Source organism: Colius striatus, chromosome 1, assembly GCF_028858725.1.
Source record: "Colius striatus isolate bColStr4 chromosome 1, bColStr4.1.hap1, whole genome shotgun sequence".
Classification (NCBI taxonomy): Eukaryota; Metazoa; Chordata; class Aves; order Coliiformes; family Coliidae; genus Colius; species Colius striatus.
The window spans coordinates 29,957,226-29,974,246 of NC_084759.1; the positions used below are offsets into that span (position 1 = coordinate 29,957,226).

General features: G+C 40.3%; 1 protein-coding gene across 1 annotated transcript in view; it reads right to left on the minus strand.

The window, feature by feature from the left end:
• Positions 1-1,367: 1,367 nt before the first annotated feature.
• Positions 1,368-17,021, minus strand: part of GTF2F2 (general transcription factor IIF subunit 2) — an 89,773-nt gene continuing 74,119 nt past the window's right edge. The window contains exons 7-9 of the mRNA XM_062020478.1: positions 14,653-14,752; positions 8,851-8,994; positions 1,368-1,735 (exon numbers count right to left, since the gene is read on the minus strand). Coding sequence (XP_061876462.1) covers positions 1,616-1,735; positions 8,851-8,994; positions 14,653-14,752 — 364 coding nt within the window. The 3' untranslated portion in view covers positions 1,368-1,615. The remainder of the gene's footprint in view (positions 1,736-8,850; positions 8,995-14,652; positions 14,753-17,021) is intronic.

The window sequence follows — 17,021 nt, forward strand, 5'->3', positions numbered from 1 at the left end:
GGCTCAAACAGTGTGAAGAGGACTGCCATGTGTGCAGGCTCTGGTGGCTACTGCTGAGCACATTCTGTACCATGGCAAGACATGAAAGCTGACCTGCGTTCCTCCCAGCATCCTCATCTGACCTGCATCCATTAGTGAGCTGGGTCCTGCTTGTAAAACCTGAGGAGACATGAGTCAATGGCAGTATTTCTGAAAGCACACACACGCATCCCTGGAGCAAGGTCTGCTCTTCAAAAACTCTCAGTAGTCCACCTCCAACAAACCAGCCATTTTTGGTCACAGGCAGCACAACTGCAGAGAGATACCTACACAAACAGTGCTAGAAAAAAATTAATTGAGCAAAATTTAAACGTGTGACTTATCCATAGAGGGTTAGAGCTGTTTTACAAATCTCCAAAGGCATCTGAAGCCCCTCTGAACCTTTCATTGCTTCCAAAAACGGAATGTTTGCTTTCCATACAGACTTATTGTTTTATTATTGTGTGCAGAAGTGATGCACACATCTGAAGGACCTGAGGGAATGTTTAAAGTTGTGCTATAAAACCTCACCTTCTGCTTGATTTACAGGTACCTTAATGAGGTTTTTCCCACTGTTTTATTTGCTCTTTTCTTAACATAAAAGCTTAAGAGAACATAGTTAAACAGCCCTATCTCACCTCCCTCCCAAGCCCAATGCTGAGCAGACAACCTTGCAGCGTTTGTTTCAAAAACGGGGGAATGGAAACACAGCTTCCCCCACACAGAAACACACAGAAACTCAGTGGCAGGACCAGCAATAAAAACATGGTTTGAAAAAACCCTTAAGCCACCTAAATCACGATGTGTTCGGTCAGTAATGGGGAAAGTCGCGGGGTACAAATGGAGATGACGGCTTTATTGATACGCTTAAACATAAACCACAGGAAACATCATAAAAAACAAACAAAAGAGAATAAATTCCTTGGTCTACCTACCAGGCAGGCAGTTCTTTTCTTTTTTTCTTCCTGATCACCTGGAGGGGACTGTCATCTTCCTGCTGACCTGTGTACCAAACAGCCTTTGCTTTATGGGTTTTTAACTGCATGATTTGTTCCCATGGAGTCTCAGGACTGTGATGAGCACCAACGTTGTGTCTCTTCTTCCTAAAGTGCTGTTCCATTCTGCCCAAACACTACACAAAGGGTTGTGTACTTTGGCAGCCTTTCAGATGAAGCCCTGACAGATCTCAGCAGAAGTCAGGGTATTAACTTGGTTCTACTGGAATGCAAAACTACAAAGTTAGGGGTTCCTCTAAGACATATTTTCCTTTAAAATCATCAAGGCTTGGAAAAGCCACAGAACTACCGAGAAAAACTAAAATCAGAACTCAAAAGATTGCTAACAAAAGATAAATCTAATACAAGTTTATTCTATAAATATCAGTTATTTTCCGTCAAAAGGCAAAAACACTTATAGAAACATACGGGAAATATTCCTTGGGAAAAAAAACCAACCCAAAGCTACAGAAAATTACAAAGTATCAGCTGCTTTAACTTGAACATTGCAAAATTAGCGCTGCATCAGTCCTGTCTGTGAACCCACCACGGTTCCCTCAGTGCAGCCACTCTGATTCTCTCTTGTTTATTAAACACTTTTGTTAATCACTCTTTTCTTCCCCTTGGTAGTGTCTGTACTCTGGCTTCAGCTCCCATGTGTTTTTGTGGGTCCCCTTCACGTTGTAGATGCCTATTTCTCGTAGGATTTCTTTCAAGTATATCTGAAAGGAGACAAAAAGAATCAAATTATATAGGCAGGCAATTCCCATGGTTCCTACACGATGCCTCACCATCTGCTCCATCCCAGCAGCTCCCTTCATAAAACTGATCCACCGGACAGCAAGGTCGGCTCATCTTGGTACTATCTTGTGCAATAATGACCCTAGGACAGGCTTCCATCAGGATTGAGGTGCCTGGGTGCAAGGGCAGGTGCAGGGAGCCCCTGAGCCCTGAGGATGAGGGCTCCTGGGCAGCTCCTGCAGGCCTGCTGAGTGCCCAGGGGCAGGTACCACGTGCATGGATGCTCTGAAATGCATCTCCCAGCACCTCTGGGAAGGAAGATGATGCTCAGGTTATCTTGCGTATCTTCCTCCTGCTGCAATTTCTGCACCTGAGTTAAAAGCTCTTGGCTTCTCATCTTGCTTGGGCTGGGATTGTCTTGAGACCCTCTGCCTTTTGCAGACACCATCAAACCCCCAAGCTGTTGGTTTTCAGGCCATTTTGCAAAGCTTTAGGCATTCTATTACGGCCTTGTTTTCAGAGGAGAGTTGAGGAGCTGACAGAGAATCACAGAATGGAAGGGACCTCTAGAGATTACCCAGTCCAACCCCCTGCTAAAGCAGGTTCACCTCCATCAGGTCACACAGAAAAGTGTCCAGGTGGGTTTGGAAACCTCCAGAGAAGGAGACTCCACAGCCTCCCTGGGTAGCTTGTGCCAGGGCTCCCTCACATTCAAACATTAAGACTAGGAAGAGACATTAAAAAAAACACGGGCAAATCCATGAGACCAGTAGTATAACCTTGACACCAGATAGCTCACTATCATCCTCCTTTACTCTTTATTATAAACATCAGTAATGTGGTTCATTTTTTAAAGAGCCATTTGTCTGCTTGTTTGTTTAAATATTAATCAGGGATGAGTTGAATGGATTGCCATGGTAACTGTAGACCACAGTTTGAGAATCGCCACATTAAATTCATAACTGCTTTAGTTTGGAGCAATTTAACCCTCTTTGAGTGCATATATTGAACTGGAGTTACTGGAACTGTATCTACAGTTGCACTGAGTTCAAACATCAACATACTCCAAGTCATTAAAAAAAGAAATTACTTGTTGATGACATAGGAAAAAATAGAAAGGTTGATTGCTGCGTCTCTTCCTTACACTCTTCCCATTTTTTGCTAAATGGAGAACTGGGGAAATAAATAAAACAGGTTCTAAGTCTGTGAAAAACGTCTCCTTTAGAGAAACTGATCTTCACTCTCTCTGCAGGTACATATGCATCCAAAATTTACAAAGGAAGAAAAAAAATCCAGATCCTACACTGATGACGATACTTTGTGTGGATTCGTGTAGCAAAATTACTGTTAAAAACCTGTCTCAAAGCAAAGAGGGGTGTTCGTCCCACAAGTGGGAAAGATGATGGTAAGAATCTTCATATCAGAGTAGCTTCTTCGGGTCTTTCCTCTGAGCAGGAGCTCAGTCTGTGCTGCGGGGATGGCTCTTCTTCGAGAGCGAGGATGCAAACCCCAGCAGGTGGCAGCAGGGGATCAGGACACGTTGATCTCTGCACACCTTCCCGCGGCTCCTCGGCTCCAGAGATGCTGTCATTAGTCGAGACCCAGGTACCCGAGACAAACGTACTCACTGCAACAGCAATTAGCGCGCCGAGGGTTTCGTGGGCTGGCACTGCTGTTGCACAAAGCGTTTTGTAAAAAGTGCTGAAAGCAGGCAAAAAAAGCCATTTCTACCGGAGTTAAGTGTGTGTACACCTGCACACCCACTGCTTTGTTTGCATGCACACGAGGAAGCTTTTGGTAGTGTCACTGACCGGCGCTTCAAAAGATGGCAGAGTAGGTGGAGGAAGCACTCGGGTTCAAGGTTAAATTCTGCTCTAGACCACACGGACAGATTAATGAGTAGGGGAAAAAAGATCATTGCACAGTCTCATGAGGTACATCCACGTGCAGTTTCTGGTCTGAGAGACCCAGTCGGCATCTGGGAAGGCAGGTGACAAGGCGTGAGGATGCCACAGGGCTAGAACAAAACTGCGTGGTCGCTGCTCCCTGCAGCTCCCTGCTGGTGAGCAGCAAAGCCTTTGGGTAACACTCTGACTGAGGCAGTTCTCCCCTCTCACCACTTGCTCACGGCTCTGAACCATTCACTCACTTAAAGGTTACTTTTAATTTCAACTGTTCTTCAGGCACTGTTCTTCAGGCACAATTCCTCAGGCACTTCTGCTTCTCTCTGGGCATGACCTCCAAGAGTTTTGATTCAACAGCGGAGGTCAGCTGAGACCACTAACTTCAAAAAAATCACTCTGTGTGCACAGACAATGCTGAACTACCAGAGCTTTCAGACAATGAGAAATTACAGGATCACAGAATGGTGAGGGTTGGACTGGACCTCTAGAGATCATCCAGTCCAACCCCCTGCTAAAGCAGGTTCACCTCCATCAGGTGCCACAGGAACGCATCCAGGCGGGTTTGGAAACCTCCAGAGAAGCAGACTCCACACCCTCCCTGGGCAGCCTGTGCCAGGGCTCCCTCACTCTCACAGGAAAGAAGTTTCTCCTCATGTTCAAGTGGAACTTCTTGTGTTCCAGCTTGTGCTCATTACCCCTTGTCCTGTCACTGGGTGCTACGGCAAAAAAGTGCTGCCCCTTCCTCTTGACATCCACCCTTTAGGTACTTGTAAGTGTTGATGAGGTTCCCCCCTCAGTCTTCTCTTCTGCAGGCTAATCAGACCCAGGTCTTGCAACCTCTCCTCATAAGAAAGATGTTCCTGTCCCCTGATCAAATGAGGGATAATCCTGCTGTACTGTACCACAGTTGAGAGCAAGTGGCTTGATAAGTTAGGGGATGTTATATTTTTTTTTGGGTAGGATCATTTCTCTTTCCAGAAACAAGGACCCTTCACCCAGGTCTGTGCCGTGCCAAGTTGGCTTACACATACATCCTGAATTGTCCTACTCAATCTGATACTGTATCGATGAGACAACACCCCCAATTCCTCCAGTGGTGACAAATCCTGGATTTTAGAGCCTGGTGAGCACCTCTCAAGGACTCACAATTTCTTCTCAAAAAGGCATTCAATATGTTTATACGCATATAATTCTAACACAGGAGCATTTCTGTACGTAATCTGTTTGTACATTTAAGGCATCCTCTGCTCTGTTACACCTTCCCTCATGATTTTCTCCCTATAAAGTGAAAGGTTATTACAGAACCAAGGGATAAAAATTTCTGAGGAGTTAACTTCCAAGCTTCTGAAACGTTGAGGGGGAAAAAACCAACCCACTGTATTTAGGATAACCATTACTTAAAGCTGAAATAAAAGAATAAACTGCAATCAGTTTACTCCATTTTGAAAACCACAGTTCATATTAGACCGGTAGTTCCATACTGGTTCCATTCTTCACAAATATTTGATTGCTCACATAAAAATCATACTATGTTCTCAGCCATGAAGTCCAAATCTAGAATTACTGCAGTATTTCCAGGGAGCACTCAGTATTTACATCTCAGTAGGTGGCAACACATTTGCCTACTATTGCACATTGTTCTTTTTCACTAAAAAGGAAAACAAATAAACCCAGGTTTCCCTAGTACAACAGTACTTTGTGTTCAGAACAGACTTGCTTTGTGAATTCACTGTCATGAAATAAAGATGGCAGCAATTCCCCATGCAACATATTCTGTAGCAAGGGTTTAATTTAATATTTACATTTGTCATTACAGAAGAAAGATACACTTACATATTTGTTACTTCACTAACAAAGGCGTTCATTCCTTTAGATGAATGTGTTAAGGATATAAGCACCTAGAACTTCATTGTAATGGGAGGTGAGGAGACAGCAGCAGCACTTTTTTTTCCTCGTGTTTGAAAATAACCTCAACATTTAGAAACTCAGAGGAGAAATTACACACCCAGACAATCTTAGACACTGTGACAGAAAACAAAGCAGAGAATGCTCAGCAGAGGATTAATTAGCTGACAACCTCTGTACAGCATGGGGAAAACATGGCTATCCACCTGTTAGCGTGTCATTTTTTTTGTCAGGTATAGCTTCTCTGCAAACAATGAAGTTGCAGTGGGCATTAGGAACTGAGACTTGATTTTCTGAAAAAAAAACAAAGGTTGCACACCAGAGGGTAAAGTCCACAGCACCAGGGATGCTCTCACACAGAAAGAACGCTGGCTGAGCAGCAAGAGCCAAGAGATAGTATTTTAAAATGGAAATGGATGCCATTAACAGCTCCCTACAGAAGTCTTTAATGGGAATCCAGATGGGAAATTAGGACAGATGACATACTGATAGTTTTGAATTTATCACCATACTGGCTAGCCCGTGAATCAAGAAAGGCATTGAGAAGAGGATTTTGGTCATTTATTTTCCCAGGATATTTGGGTCTGAGGAAGCTGGATGGGTACCAACACCTATGGTAAAACTCCGGCTGGGAATGCACACAAAATCCCATCTGGGAATGCACGCAAACCCCTGTCTGGGAATGAACAAGAAACCCCCAACTCTCACACAGAGCTCAAAACTGAGATGGCACAGTCCACTCTGGGGAAGAGCATTTAATGGCCTAATTAATCTCAGGAGCCCTGTGGGATTTTTAGCTCTCGGTGGAGAGTCTCAAACAAGTAACACAGATGCAAAGATACAGCCCAAATAACACGTGGTATTGGGGCAAATTAGGCCACAGTTTCTTCTTAATGTATCTGTATAACCAGAGTAGTTGAAAAAAAGCAAAAAAAAAAAAAGGCTAGATTTGCTGAGATGAAGGTATACAGCACAAAGGTACTATGCTATAGGCAGAATATATTCAGGAGCATATTGACAGGCACAGAAATTCATCATAAATGTAATAAAAGCATTCATGTGAGGTATTTTGCTCTATGCATCTAATATAATAACTACTCTGTACATCTAATCCTTAGGGCAGTGACTAAGACAAAAATTGGATTAATCTTGCCCAACTTGTGGTGCTTAACAAAGAACCTTGTGCCAGAAGCGCAGGTTTTCCAGGCTCCTTTGAGCTGATGCAGAGAGGGAGGTACATTCAAGAGATAAATCACATCACAGGAAGGAGAAAACTTTTGTGCTCCCATATCCTAAGTGGGAGTCATGCCTGACTGTTTCTAGCTGAAAACAGGGTAAATCTGCACCCACTTACATTCAAAGTGATTGAGATAGCGACAGACACACCTATCCCTTACAAAAAAAAACCCCTTAACATTTTCTTGACACTCCCTCCACATCTTCCTCCAGTTCTTTCCTCCTTCTCAGCTCCCATAATCCACACACCTTCTCTGCCACACAGATAAGGAGTTGACTCATTAGATAAATGAATGGAACAGAAGAAACAAATATATTATCCAACTAGTTTCTCCTAAGAAACATCTTTCAAGTGTAATATCTTTGTGTAGCTTCTTGACAAAACAGATTGTGCAACTCGTACAAATCCTCTGGTGCAGACCCACTTTAATTCTACTAGCGAAGTGAGCAAAACTAGTAGGCATCTCCATTTTTTCTCCTCTTTTACAGAGGAATAATTTTTCTCTGCCATAATGCAGCTGTCACTGTTCCTCCTTAGCTCTAACAACTTCTGAAATTGTTGCTCCATTTAGACTCAAACAAAATTAAGACCCTTTAAGTTTTCTGAAAACTGCAGCTGAGTTGAGGATAACTACCAAAACCAGTGAAACACCAGTGAAAAACATAAAAAGCACCAAAGATACTTCACATGCCACTGCCTCCTCCACTCCTGCCTGGTCTCCTTGAGGAAACCTTGAACAGGCAAAGAGGGGAAAGAACTGGAGAGTTAGGGTTCATAGATGCTTATAGTTCATAGACACTGCAGGATAACAAAACCAGCATGTGAGCACACACCTTCATGCTTTCTTGTTTATGCATCAAAACAGTGTTTAGAAAAAAATAAAACCCCAAATATCAATCCACGAAATTCCTACTCTTAACATTATTCTATTTTTAAAGGAAATCTAGTGATTCGGGGGCAGTGACACAATGTCTGAGCTCCTAACTTGGATAATGTATACACTTAATACTAAATCAATCCATGAAGCTCAATTTTCTAGACCCACAGTCAAGGGAATAGTCACTGTTGCTATGCCAAGATAAAAAGTTCAGAGGCTGAAGGAAGGGCTGACCACCTGCCTTACACAAACTCTCTCAAGCTGACTGCAACATAACTAGGCTGTTACTTCAGTGAGGACAGGAGTAGAGTGGGAGACAGTACAGCATTATAGAATTTAATTTCTAGTGTTAAAGTGAACCTTAATGATCATTTAAGCTCGTTAAATCACTTCTTCCAAGAAAAAAACAAACATATACACTGCAAAGCTTGGTCTCCTCCACAGTTCTACAATGGTGTAGTGGGTCTGGGATGGTAGTGATTTTCCACAGCAGTTCTTGCAGTGCTGTGCTTACTGTTGATATCAATATTATGACTACCGCTTGCACAGCATCAGGGCTGTCCCTCCAGCATTCCTTCCCCCACCTTCACCAATAGCTGTGGGTGGGCACAATCTTGGGAGGGACCACGGCCAGAACAGCTGACCCAGGCTGACCAAGGAGACATTCCACACCATATGATGTCAGCTCAGTAATATAAACTGGGGGAGAGGAGCAGGAAGGGGAGGCGAGATTCATTTCTGGCCTTCCAAAAGCAACCGCTACGCGTACCGAAGCCCTGCTTCTCGGGAGGTGGCCGGACATCGCTGCTGATGGGAAGTAGAGAGTAACAGCTTATCTGCTTTTGCTTTGCTTCCCGCGCACGCGGCTTTGCTGTTTCTCTATTAAACTGCTTTTATCTCAACCCATGAGACTCCCATCTTATTTTTTCCCCTCCCTGGCTTGCTGAGGAGGTGGGGGATAGAGCGGTGTGGTAGGCACGTGGCATGCAGCCAGGGTCAAACTACCACAAATGGTAAACTTAAAACTTAATGGTTTCCCTTTGTTGTGAAAGACATTAAGAGAGCCCTGATTTCAAATGCATACAGTGTATATTAAACTATTTTCTGGACACAGAAAATACACAGAATAGTAACCACTGAAAATGGTTCTTTTACAAGACTACTAGTACATACCACTGGCTGTTTGGTTATGTCCACCAGGTCTTTAATGTTGTAATACTGATGCTTCTCAAAGGCTGAAAAAAGCATGTCCAGCACTTGTTGTTTATCAGCTCGAGCCCGTTTTCCATCTTCTTTCTTCTTCTTCTCATATTCAATCTATCAGACACAAAATTAAATGATTTAAAGATGGTATAATTCTCAGTGATGAACATTAAGACATAAAAACCCTTCTTCTGTTTAAGAAAACACTGTTCAATGACTCAGTGCTTTTCATATGGAAAATTTTCTTTTGAGCATTCAAATATTCTTTTATGAACATAAACTAAGCATTTTTTCCTCAGCACAATAAGCTTCTCAGATACGTATCTCTGCTTTAATCAGTAAAAAAACCCCACAAACAGAACCTGCATGATGTGTCCAAACCTGGACAGAGAATTCATATTAGTAGAGGAATCCAGACTGATATGGTACTTTCATTCCACCTCTGCTGATATCAGCTTCTGAAGTATAATGGTAAATATCAGCCTACAAATTGCCACACTGGGGAAAATCCACAGACCATGATGGATACATTCACACTTTTGACAACCACCTTCCCAAAGGATGTTCAAATGTCCCTTGGACACTGCCTCAATTGCTCCAGAAATAGCACTCAAGGCTATCACTTTGTCCACATGAAACTAATCTCCACCAAGTGAAGACAGTCTTTGAGGAGGAGCTGGATGGCCTTTTCTCCTGGATTTCAAGAGAAAGTCTAGAAATGAAAATTCTACTGGATACTAGAAATCTTATTTTTTTTAGGAGAGATTAGTTTTATGGCATGATTTTTTTTTCCTACATTTCCTTGTCAGCTAACTCCCTCCTACTCTCTGAGTGAAAATAACCTGTCTCTGGCTATCTGTCCCAAAGTGGCTAAAGACTATTGCCACTTTTGCTGTTGGTCACGGGACCATGACCAGCAAACTCTCTCTTTTAAATCCTGAAACAGATGTACATCATTAAATTGAATGCAGAGCAACTATTCCTATTCTGTAGCTGAAGCTTGCTGCTTCTCCTTAAAACCTAAGATGGGCTTGGGCCACCGAATATTTGTCTGCTTTTCTAGCTGTATGTCAGTGTTACAAAAGATATAACCTCTTCATGCAAACTGACAGAATACACTAATACACTTTGGTGTAGTTATTTGACTCTTCTAGCCTCTACATTTAAAAAAAACCCCTTAAATCTTCAAAAGAGTGAAAGTTCTGCAACAATAACAAACTGTAGCATCAAGAAAACAGCTTCATAGAATATCTTCTCAATTGTCAAAATCTAGAGCAAAACTGCTTTGACACTGAAACTTTGAGTAAGAACATAAATCTAGGACATTGGTCTTGCTATAAACAATAGTGGTCAAAACATTTGCTGCTTCTAAAAGTCCATCAGATAATTCATTAGGAATTGACTTTCTGAAGGTTTTAATTACAAGTTTTGGAAGCCCTGTTGTGGATTCAATTGGTGTTTGTCTATGCGTATAGTTTCACTATGCGGGATAATGCAAGTAGACCGCATCTAGTTGCAATACATGCATTTTAAATTCATTTTAGTATGACAGATCTCCATTTGGTCTTAAAAATTACTTGAATATGTCACATCTCAGGCTACAGCCTAATGTTGATACTTCACACTAGCAATGAAAAGCACCTGTTATGATCAGAATCCCATTTCACTGTATATTATAGAAGTCATATTTCCATCTACAAAGACAATTTTGGTTTCTGTTTTCTCATGTTATTTGTATTTGATAGCTGCTTCTTTGCTTTTCAAGCTGGAGAGAGTCAAAGAGCCAAACCCGCTGTCCCATAAGTAGTGAGACTGAAAGTGCTTCAAATAAACAAATGAGTAAGATGATCACAAAATCTGGCAGTACCGTTATTTTTCATGGAATGAAACCAAGGTAGAGAAAATACCTGGCATGCACAAAGTTGCAGCCAGCACCATGTTACGTTGTGTTTTCAGAAGAAAATGAGTCAACAGCAGCAACCCAAATATTATTAAAAATAATCTAATGTGGCTGGGTATAATAAACATTTTTTTGGTCCTGTCTAAAAACTGTTCCAGATTTTTTCTCTTTGGTGTTTCATAGTCAAACAGGGGAATTACCTCCAGTGGGATATCTGGTACATTTCCTTCCACATAACAATAAGCAGGAACTACAACTTTTTGGACTTCTCTTCAAAAATCAAGACACTGTCACTATGTTCTCCTGCAAGCAGCATTTTCTTTTTAGCCACTGCAGTGGGCTTTCTTGAGCCTGTGTTTTCAGACTTTTTTGACCCAGGGATTCCCAAAATTTTGCAGTTTTCTCTCTGCAGTTGCTGATCAGGTCATGGCTGACACTGTAAAACAATGCTCTACCGGATTTTCAAGAGAGGTCTATTGCATTTGAGATACTGACTTACGGGAGACTAGGACTGAGGACTTAATTATGTTTTGAATATATGGGCATGTTAGCATTTTACAAGATGAAGAGATGGACTATCCAACCTTAATTTGTTGCCGGAAGATCCTCTGATACTTTAGAGGTCAAGTCCAGGAGATAGTAGCAGAAACGAGGGTTATCTCTATTTGCAAAGCTTGACTGAGTTCTGTGTCCCTGCATACATTTGAGGTCATTTTTCAGTGTAAAGACTTATGTATTTCTTTTTAAGGTTGGCGACTTCTCTCTGACTCAAAAATACACCAGTTGAAAGATGTGGTGTGAAAGATAAAGACAGACAGTTACAGGCTCCCAAAACGAGCATCTATTTTACATTTTCAGGGTGACCTAAAGTAAATCAAGGATGATTGTTTGTACACCCTGTACAAATGAAAGATTCTAAAATTCTTAATTCATTAGTGTATAAAAACAACCTGAACAGAAAATGGAATAGCAAACTCTCCCTTTCTTGAAAAGTTATTTGCAGCTGGTGTCCCACTTGTCCACATTTTAATTATCAACACTCCAGCATTTCCCTTCCACTTCAGCAACAGCTCCTACTGTTGTCTAAAAACACAGAGTGCATTGTGAAGTGCTAGTTAAAAACAAAACAAAACAAAAAGATGGACTGTATCTGTTGCTGTTTTCTTCTTTTTGTCTTGTGAATACACTGCTCATAGCAAGTTACAATGCAGCCTTTCATTTTTTTTCCTTCTTGTTTTGTTTGCAAACAGGGTGTTTCATGCAGTAGGCTTAAAGCACTTTTTGAGAGCCATACTACTAAATCCATGTACACTGTAAACCAGTAATATTTATTTAAAATTCTGTGAGTTGTTAATGTAAAAATCATTAAAATATGATTTGATTTCAAGGAAGGACTATTTTAGAACAAGCTGTCTTGTGTAGAAGTTGAGAGTTTATCCCTGCAAGGCTTCATACAGAAATCAATTTCTCTTTGTTTACTTTCCCAGGATGTTGCTAAGCTTGTTGAAAAACTGCCAAAGTTGCCCTCTTGAAGGTATCATTAATACTGAAGCTGATGTATTACACTGCTTTGGTAGATGGGTAACACAAAGATGACAGAGAAGTGAGATTAAATCTAAAGCTTCACTTGAAGATGTGTCAAAAAAGTTTCAGAGGTTTTCCAGTCCCCTGAAACATGGGCACCGACCTCTATAGTATGGGAGAGCAGAAAGAGGGGACACTGCAAAGAAGCCTTTGAAGGGGTAACCAGGACCACTACAAAACTTTTCTGCTGTATTATGTAAACCAGTTAAGTCACAAAAAGATTTAACCTGCAAGAAGACTAACATTGCAATCTTTTTAAAGATGCCTAGCATTTACAGATACACAGAAAATGAAGGCTCTTCTCACAGAGAAGAAAAGCAAAGTTATCATCCTGGCATATATAGTAATGGAATTGCAATTTCTTCTAATAAAAAGGTAGGCTTAATATAATTTCTGGGGAAAAAAAAACCCGAACCACTTTCCCCGTCTTTATGTTCAACCAGGCTACTGCTATTTCCCATCTACATGTAATTTCTTACCCTCCGTTTTCCTATTTTATGTTCATGGATGGGTACATGGAGCAGATACACTTAAGCCTCATTTAATACTCTATCATCTCTTCCTTCAGTAAATGTCATCCCTTTTTTTCTTATTTAGCACATACTCATTCTTTCTTCAGAAATTCCCTAAATGATGACTGAATGTATCAGCATGTATGGTAGTTTGAACCATTTTTCTTCTTTCTTGTGAAAAGTGTGGTCCCCAGCAGGGCTGTTGTATGATTACAAGCAATACAGCAAGTTTGAAGAAAGCGACATCAGAAAAAAAATTACCAAGAGGTTTAAAAAGTTCATGGACATGTTCTCCCAGTTGTACATCTCTTCAGCCATTTAACCTTAACCTCAATGAAAGACTTAATGAAAAGAGTGGTGGAAAATAGTAACGCCCAGGCCTTCTGAGTCAAGACAAGGCCAAGTATGACTCAAGTATATGTATGTCCCATTAGCTTTTTCCCATCACAACATTGTTAAGGTAGGCATGAAAAGTAAACATAGCAGGGACAGCTATGTAACTGCTAAAAACATTACAATCAGGACACAGGAGCACCATAACATTTAAGAAGCCTGTTGACGTCCTGGTTATACTCCCAGAATCTCACAAAAGACTTAAATTTCTGTAATGATAAGAGAATAGCAGTTTGCAGCTGGAATAAAGATGCCAAGATTGTCTCCAGGTTGAAGAACTAGCTTTGTAGTTACACTAGTGTCTGGGAAATGGCACAGAATCCCACTAGAAAGAGAAGCTTACTCCAGAATTAGAGGAGAGTAACAGTAGCATCATAAAACAATACACTCATATAAAACTGCATTTGCATAGCAGGATATACCAGTGCAACTATTTTGGTTAAATGTCATTCCCTCAGCTGAAATAGTTATATTGGTATGATCGTCTATGTATAGATCAGACTTTGAACAATAGCTACTACAACATCGTCCCATGAGAGAGAAATTATTATTTTTGGTTCTTTGGAAATAGACTGCCTTTCAGAATAATGCTTAAATATCAACCAGTATATTGTCATTTGTTTTATGTAAATAAAATCTTAATAAAAAGTGTAAAAGTTTAAATGACTAACACAGTGACTCACTTTCAGTATGACTTAACATTTCTCACATTCAACAGCAACAGTGATTATATATGCATACATACAAATTGCTCAAAGAGGATCTTTAAGAAAAAGGACATTAGAGTTTGCATGTACATCAGCTGATCTAGAACAGCAGTGTGGGTGTAATATTGACAAATCTAATGATGCAAATAACACGTACTATGAAGGTACGAAACTGTGAAAAATTATCAGCTGTTATTCTTTTCTACTTGTTGTCAGATCCTGCAAAGGGCTGGAAACTAATGATTCCTTTCAAGTCTTTTACCCACCTCCATATGATATTTTATTTGGCTCAAAGGAGTGCTTCCACATCTCACAGCATAAAGCCAGAACTGCCTGTTAGCCCCAAATTTCAAAATTACATTTAAAAAAAAAAAGGCTAGAGGAAGGATGAAATAAAGTCACTACAAAAGGCTTGGCTAAGGGCAGTCTGCCCTCCATCAGGTATCACAAGAGAGTTAGGACTGGCAGACCTTAGCCCCAAGGATGATGTTGGTCCTGAGACACAAAGAAGATCCCCAGAAGCCAAGATCAGGGAGAAACCAGATAACATGGAACATTTCCAAAGACAGTGGCCAGCTGTCAGCAAAAGGGCTGTAGGACAGCAGCATTGCCATTCTTGAGTCCTGAGCCAGATTCCTAGCTAGGAGAATACGGGAAAACACTGAAAGCTCCTTACATTATATTGATGATTAGCCACAGGCTTATAGTTCGTGGTTACGGCTTTGTCCAGCTGCTGTGACAGCCTTACAGGTTTAGAAGATTCTTCTATCTGTAATCTGCAAAAGTAAAGAAGAGAATTAACAAAAAATTCAGACAAGCACACACTCAAAATGAATTGTAAAAATCTGCAAGTAGGAACTAGCCCTTCCTTATCAAAGCTCAGATGGAAACAAATCACAAGGCAAAACAGATGCGCTCTCCTGAATTAAGTTTTTCCTACTTTATTTTTGCACGAGGACACTGTAGATGATTACAACACTATATGTTGGAGAAAATACTGAAATACTAAAAACCAAGCAACTGTGAAGGGAAGATACTAAAAATCATGTTTGAACACAAATTTTACTACAAAAGCCTGGTAATCCGATGGAAAAAAAACCTGTGCTCTTACAAAAAAACACGACCCAAATGAACCCAGAATCTCCCCAGTTTACTCAGCTCAGGGCTGAAAAAGTCTTCAATCCACCCCTGCTGATTCGCAGAGTGCAGTGAAGATCGGACTCCACGATCTTCCCTTAGGTATGTTAACTTAAAAATGTAAAAATTGTTGACTTTTCTTTTTGGCATTATAGTGCAGCAACAGAACACAAGTAACTGGTTTATGAGCAGTTTAGAAAACATGAAGACAGAGAAATCCACCCAGGTTCAAACAAATGTACAAGCAAGTCTAAGTCACAAAGTCAACAACACATGACCTTCAGTCCTATTTGGGAGAGAGTCTGAGAAGCTCAGAGGTTGAATACATTTTGTCAAGCTCATCCCTATGAGCTCATCCCTTTTTTCTGTAGTAGCTAGCAACAGGACAATGGGTAATGTGATGAAGCTGGAACACAAAAAGATCCATTTAAATATAAGAAAAAACTATTTCACTGTGAGGGTGATGGAGCAATGGCACAGGCTGCCCAGAGGGGTTGTGGAGTCTCCTTCCTTGGAGGTCTTCAAGACCCGCCTGGACGTGTTCCTATGTGACCTGATCTAGGTGACCCTGCTTCTGCAGGGGGGTTGGACTAGATGATCTCTAAAAGTCCCTTTCAACCCCTACCATTTTATAATTCTATGTGATTTAAAGCTTACATGTGATGTTGCAGAAAGAATGCTCCATTTACTTCAGATTTAACAAGAATTGCTATTTGAAACAAAGCTTCATGAAACCAAACTTTAGAAAGCTGCAGGATCACATCCCTTTAGAGAAAATAGCTTAATGGTACACACAATTATGACTGAGATAAAACTAAGTTATCATCAGTGACGTTACTTTCTTTCCAAGGGTGCGTTTTCTAGGCAGAAATTTTCACTAACAGCAATCTAAGACTTTTGTCCCAGTGAATGTACAGTGAAATTTGCTTTTTTCCAAAGAAAAACTAATACGGTGACATTAACACAAATAATATTGACCTGTTTACTAATGTAAACCACAACAATGGTAAAACAGTACTTTAAAAACACTGTATGTGTTGGAGATCACTGATGTTTGTGTAAAAATATAATGTACACCCAAAAAGTTAAATTTAATTGGGCATGCTTCTGATATAACACCAGAACAACCTAAATAAATTACATTTGAACTACACATTACATTAAGAAATAAATTCTCTACTTGTGGCAACTGGAAATAAAGCAAATCATCCTCATAGTTAGCGTTGCTGGACAGTAGCTGCCAGCAGTTTTCCTTCATATATAAACAGAAACTTGCTTCCTCTTGACTGTCTGTACACTAGTCATTTGTTCTATAGTTTAATTACCTTTAAGCAACCATTGCCCCATATTCTACATTTCTAAATTAGAAGAAGGTACATCAATGCTTTCATCTGTCCAAATGTAGCACGTGTTTTCTTAGTTTGGAGGAACATCAATTGGAAGATAAACAAGCAGTTTAAACAGCAGTTTAAACAAGGGATAAAAAACATTCACTGCTTGTCCCTGTTACAGTAAATAAAGCTAGAAGTAATTATCACAAAAGCTGATCTTCTACCCTTCAATCTAAATGATTTTAAAGATTTTATTGATCTGGTTAATAAAGATCTTCTAAACTCATGTTTCACAAAGAGGCACAGGTTGAAGCTAAATCAGTATATTTTATTCAAATGTACCTTTTTCTCCACATCTTCATTGTTTAATTTTTTTCTCTTTTGTCTCAATGACTTTTTAAAAATTGTTAAATAGTTTGGCTTTATTTTTTTTTAAAACAAATTTCTTGCAGCTCCTCAGTATATTTCCCTTTTTTTTTTCCTCTGGGGAATTTTCCAGTTCTCCAGTTATCTATTAGTCATCTCAATTCTCCACTCACATATTTTTCCTTTTCATAAAGGAGATTTCTTGCTCAAC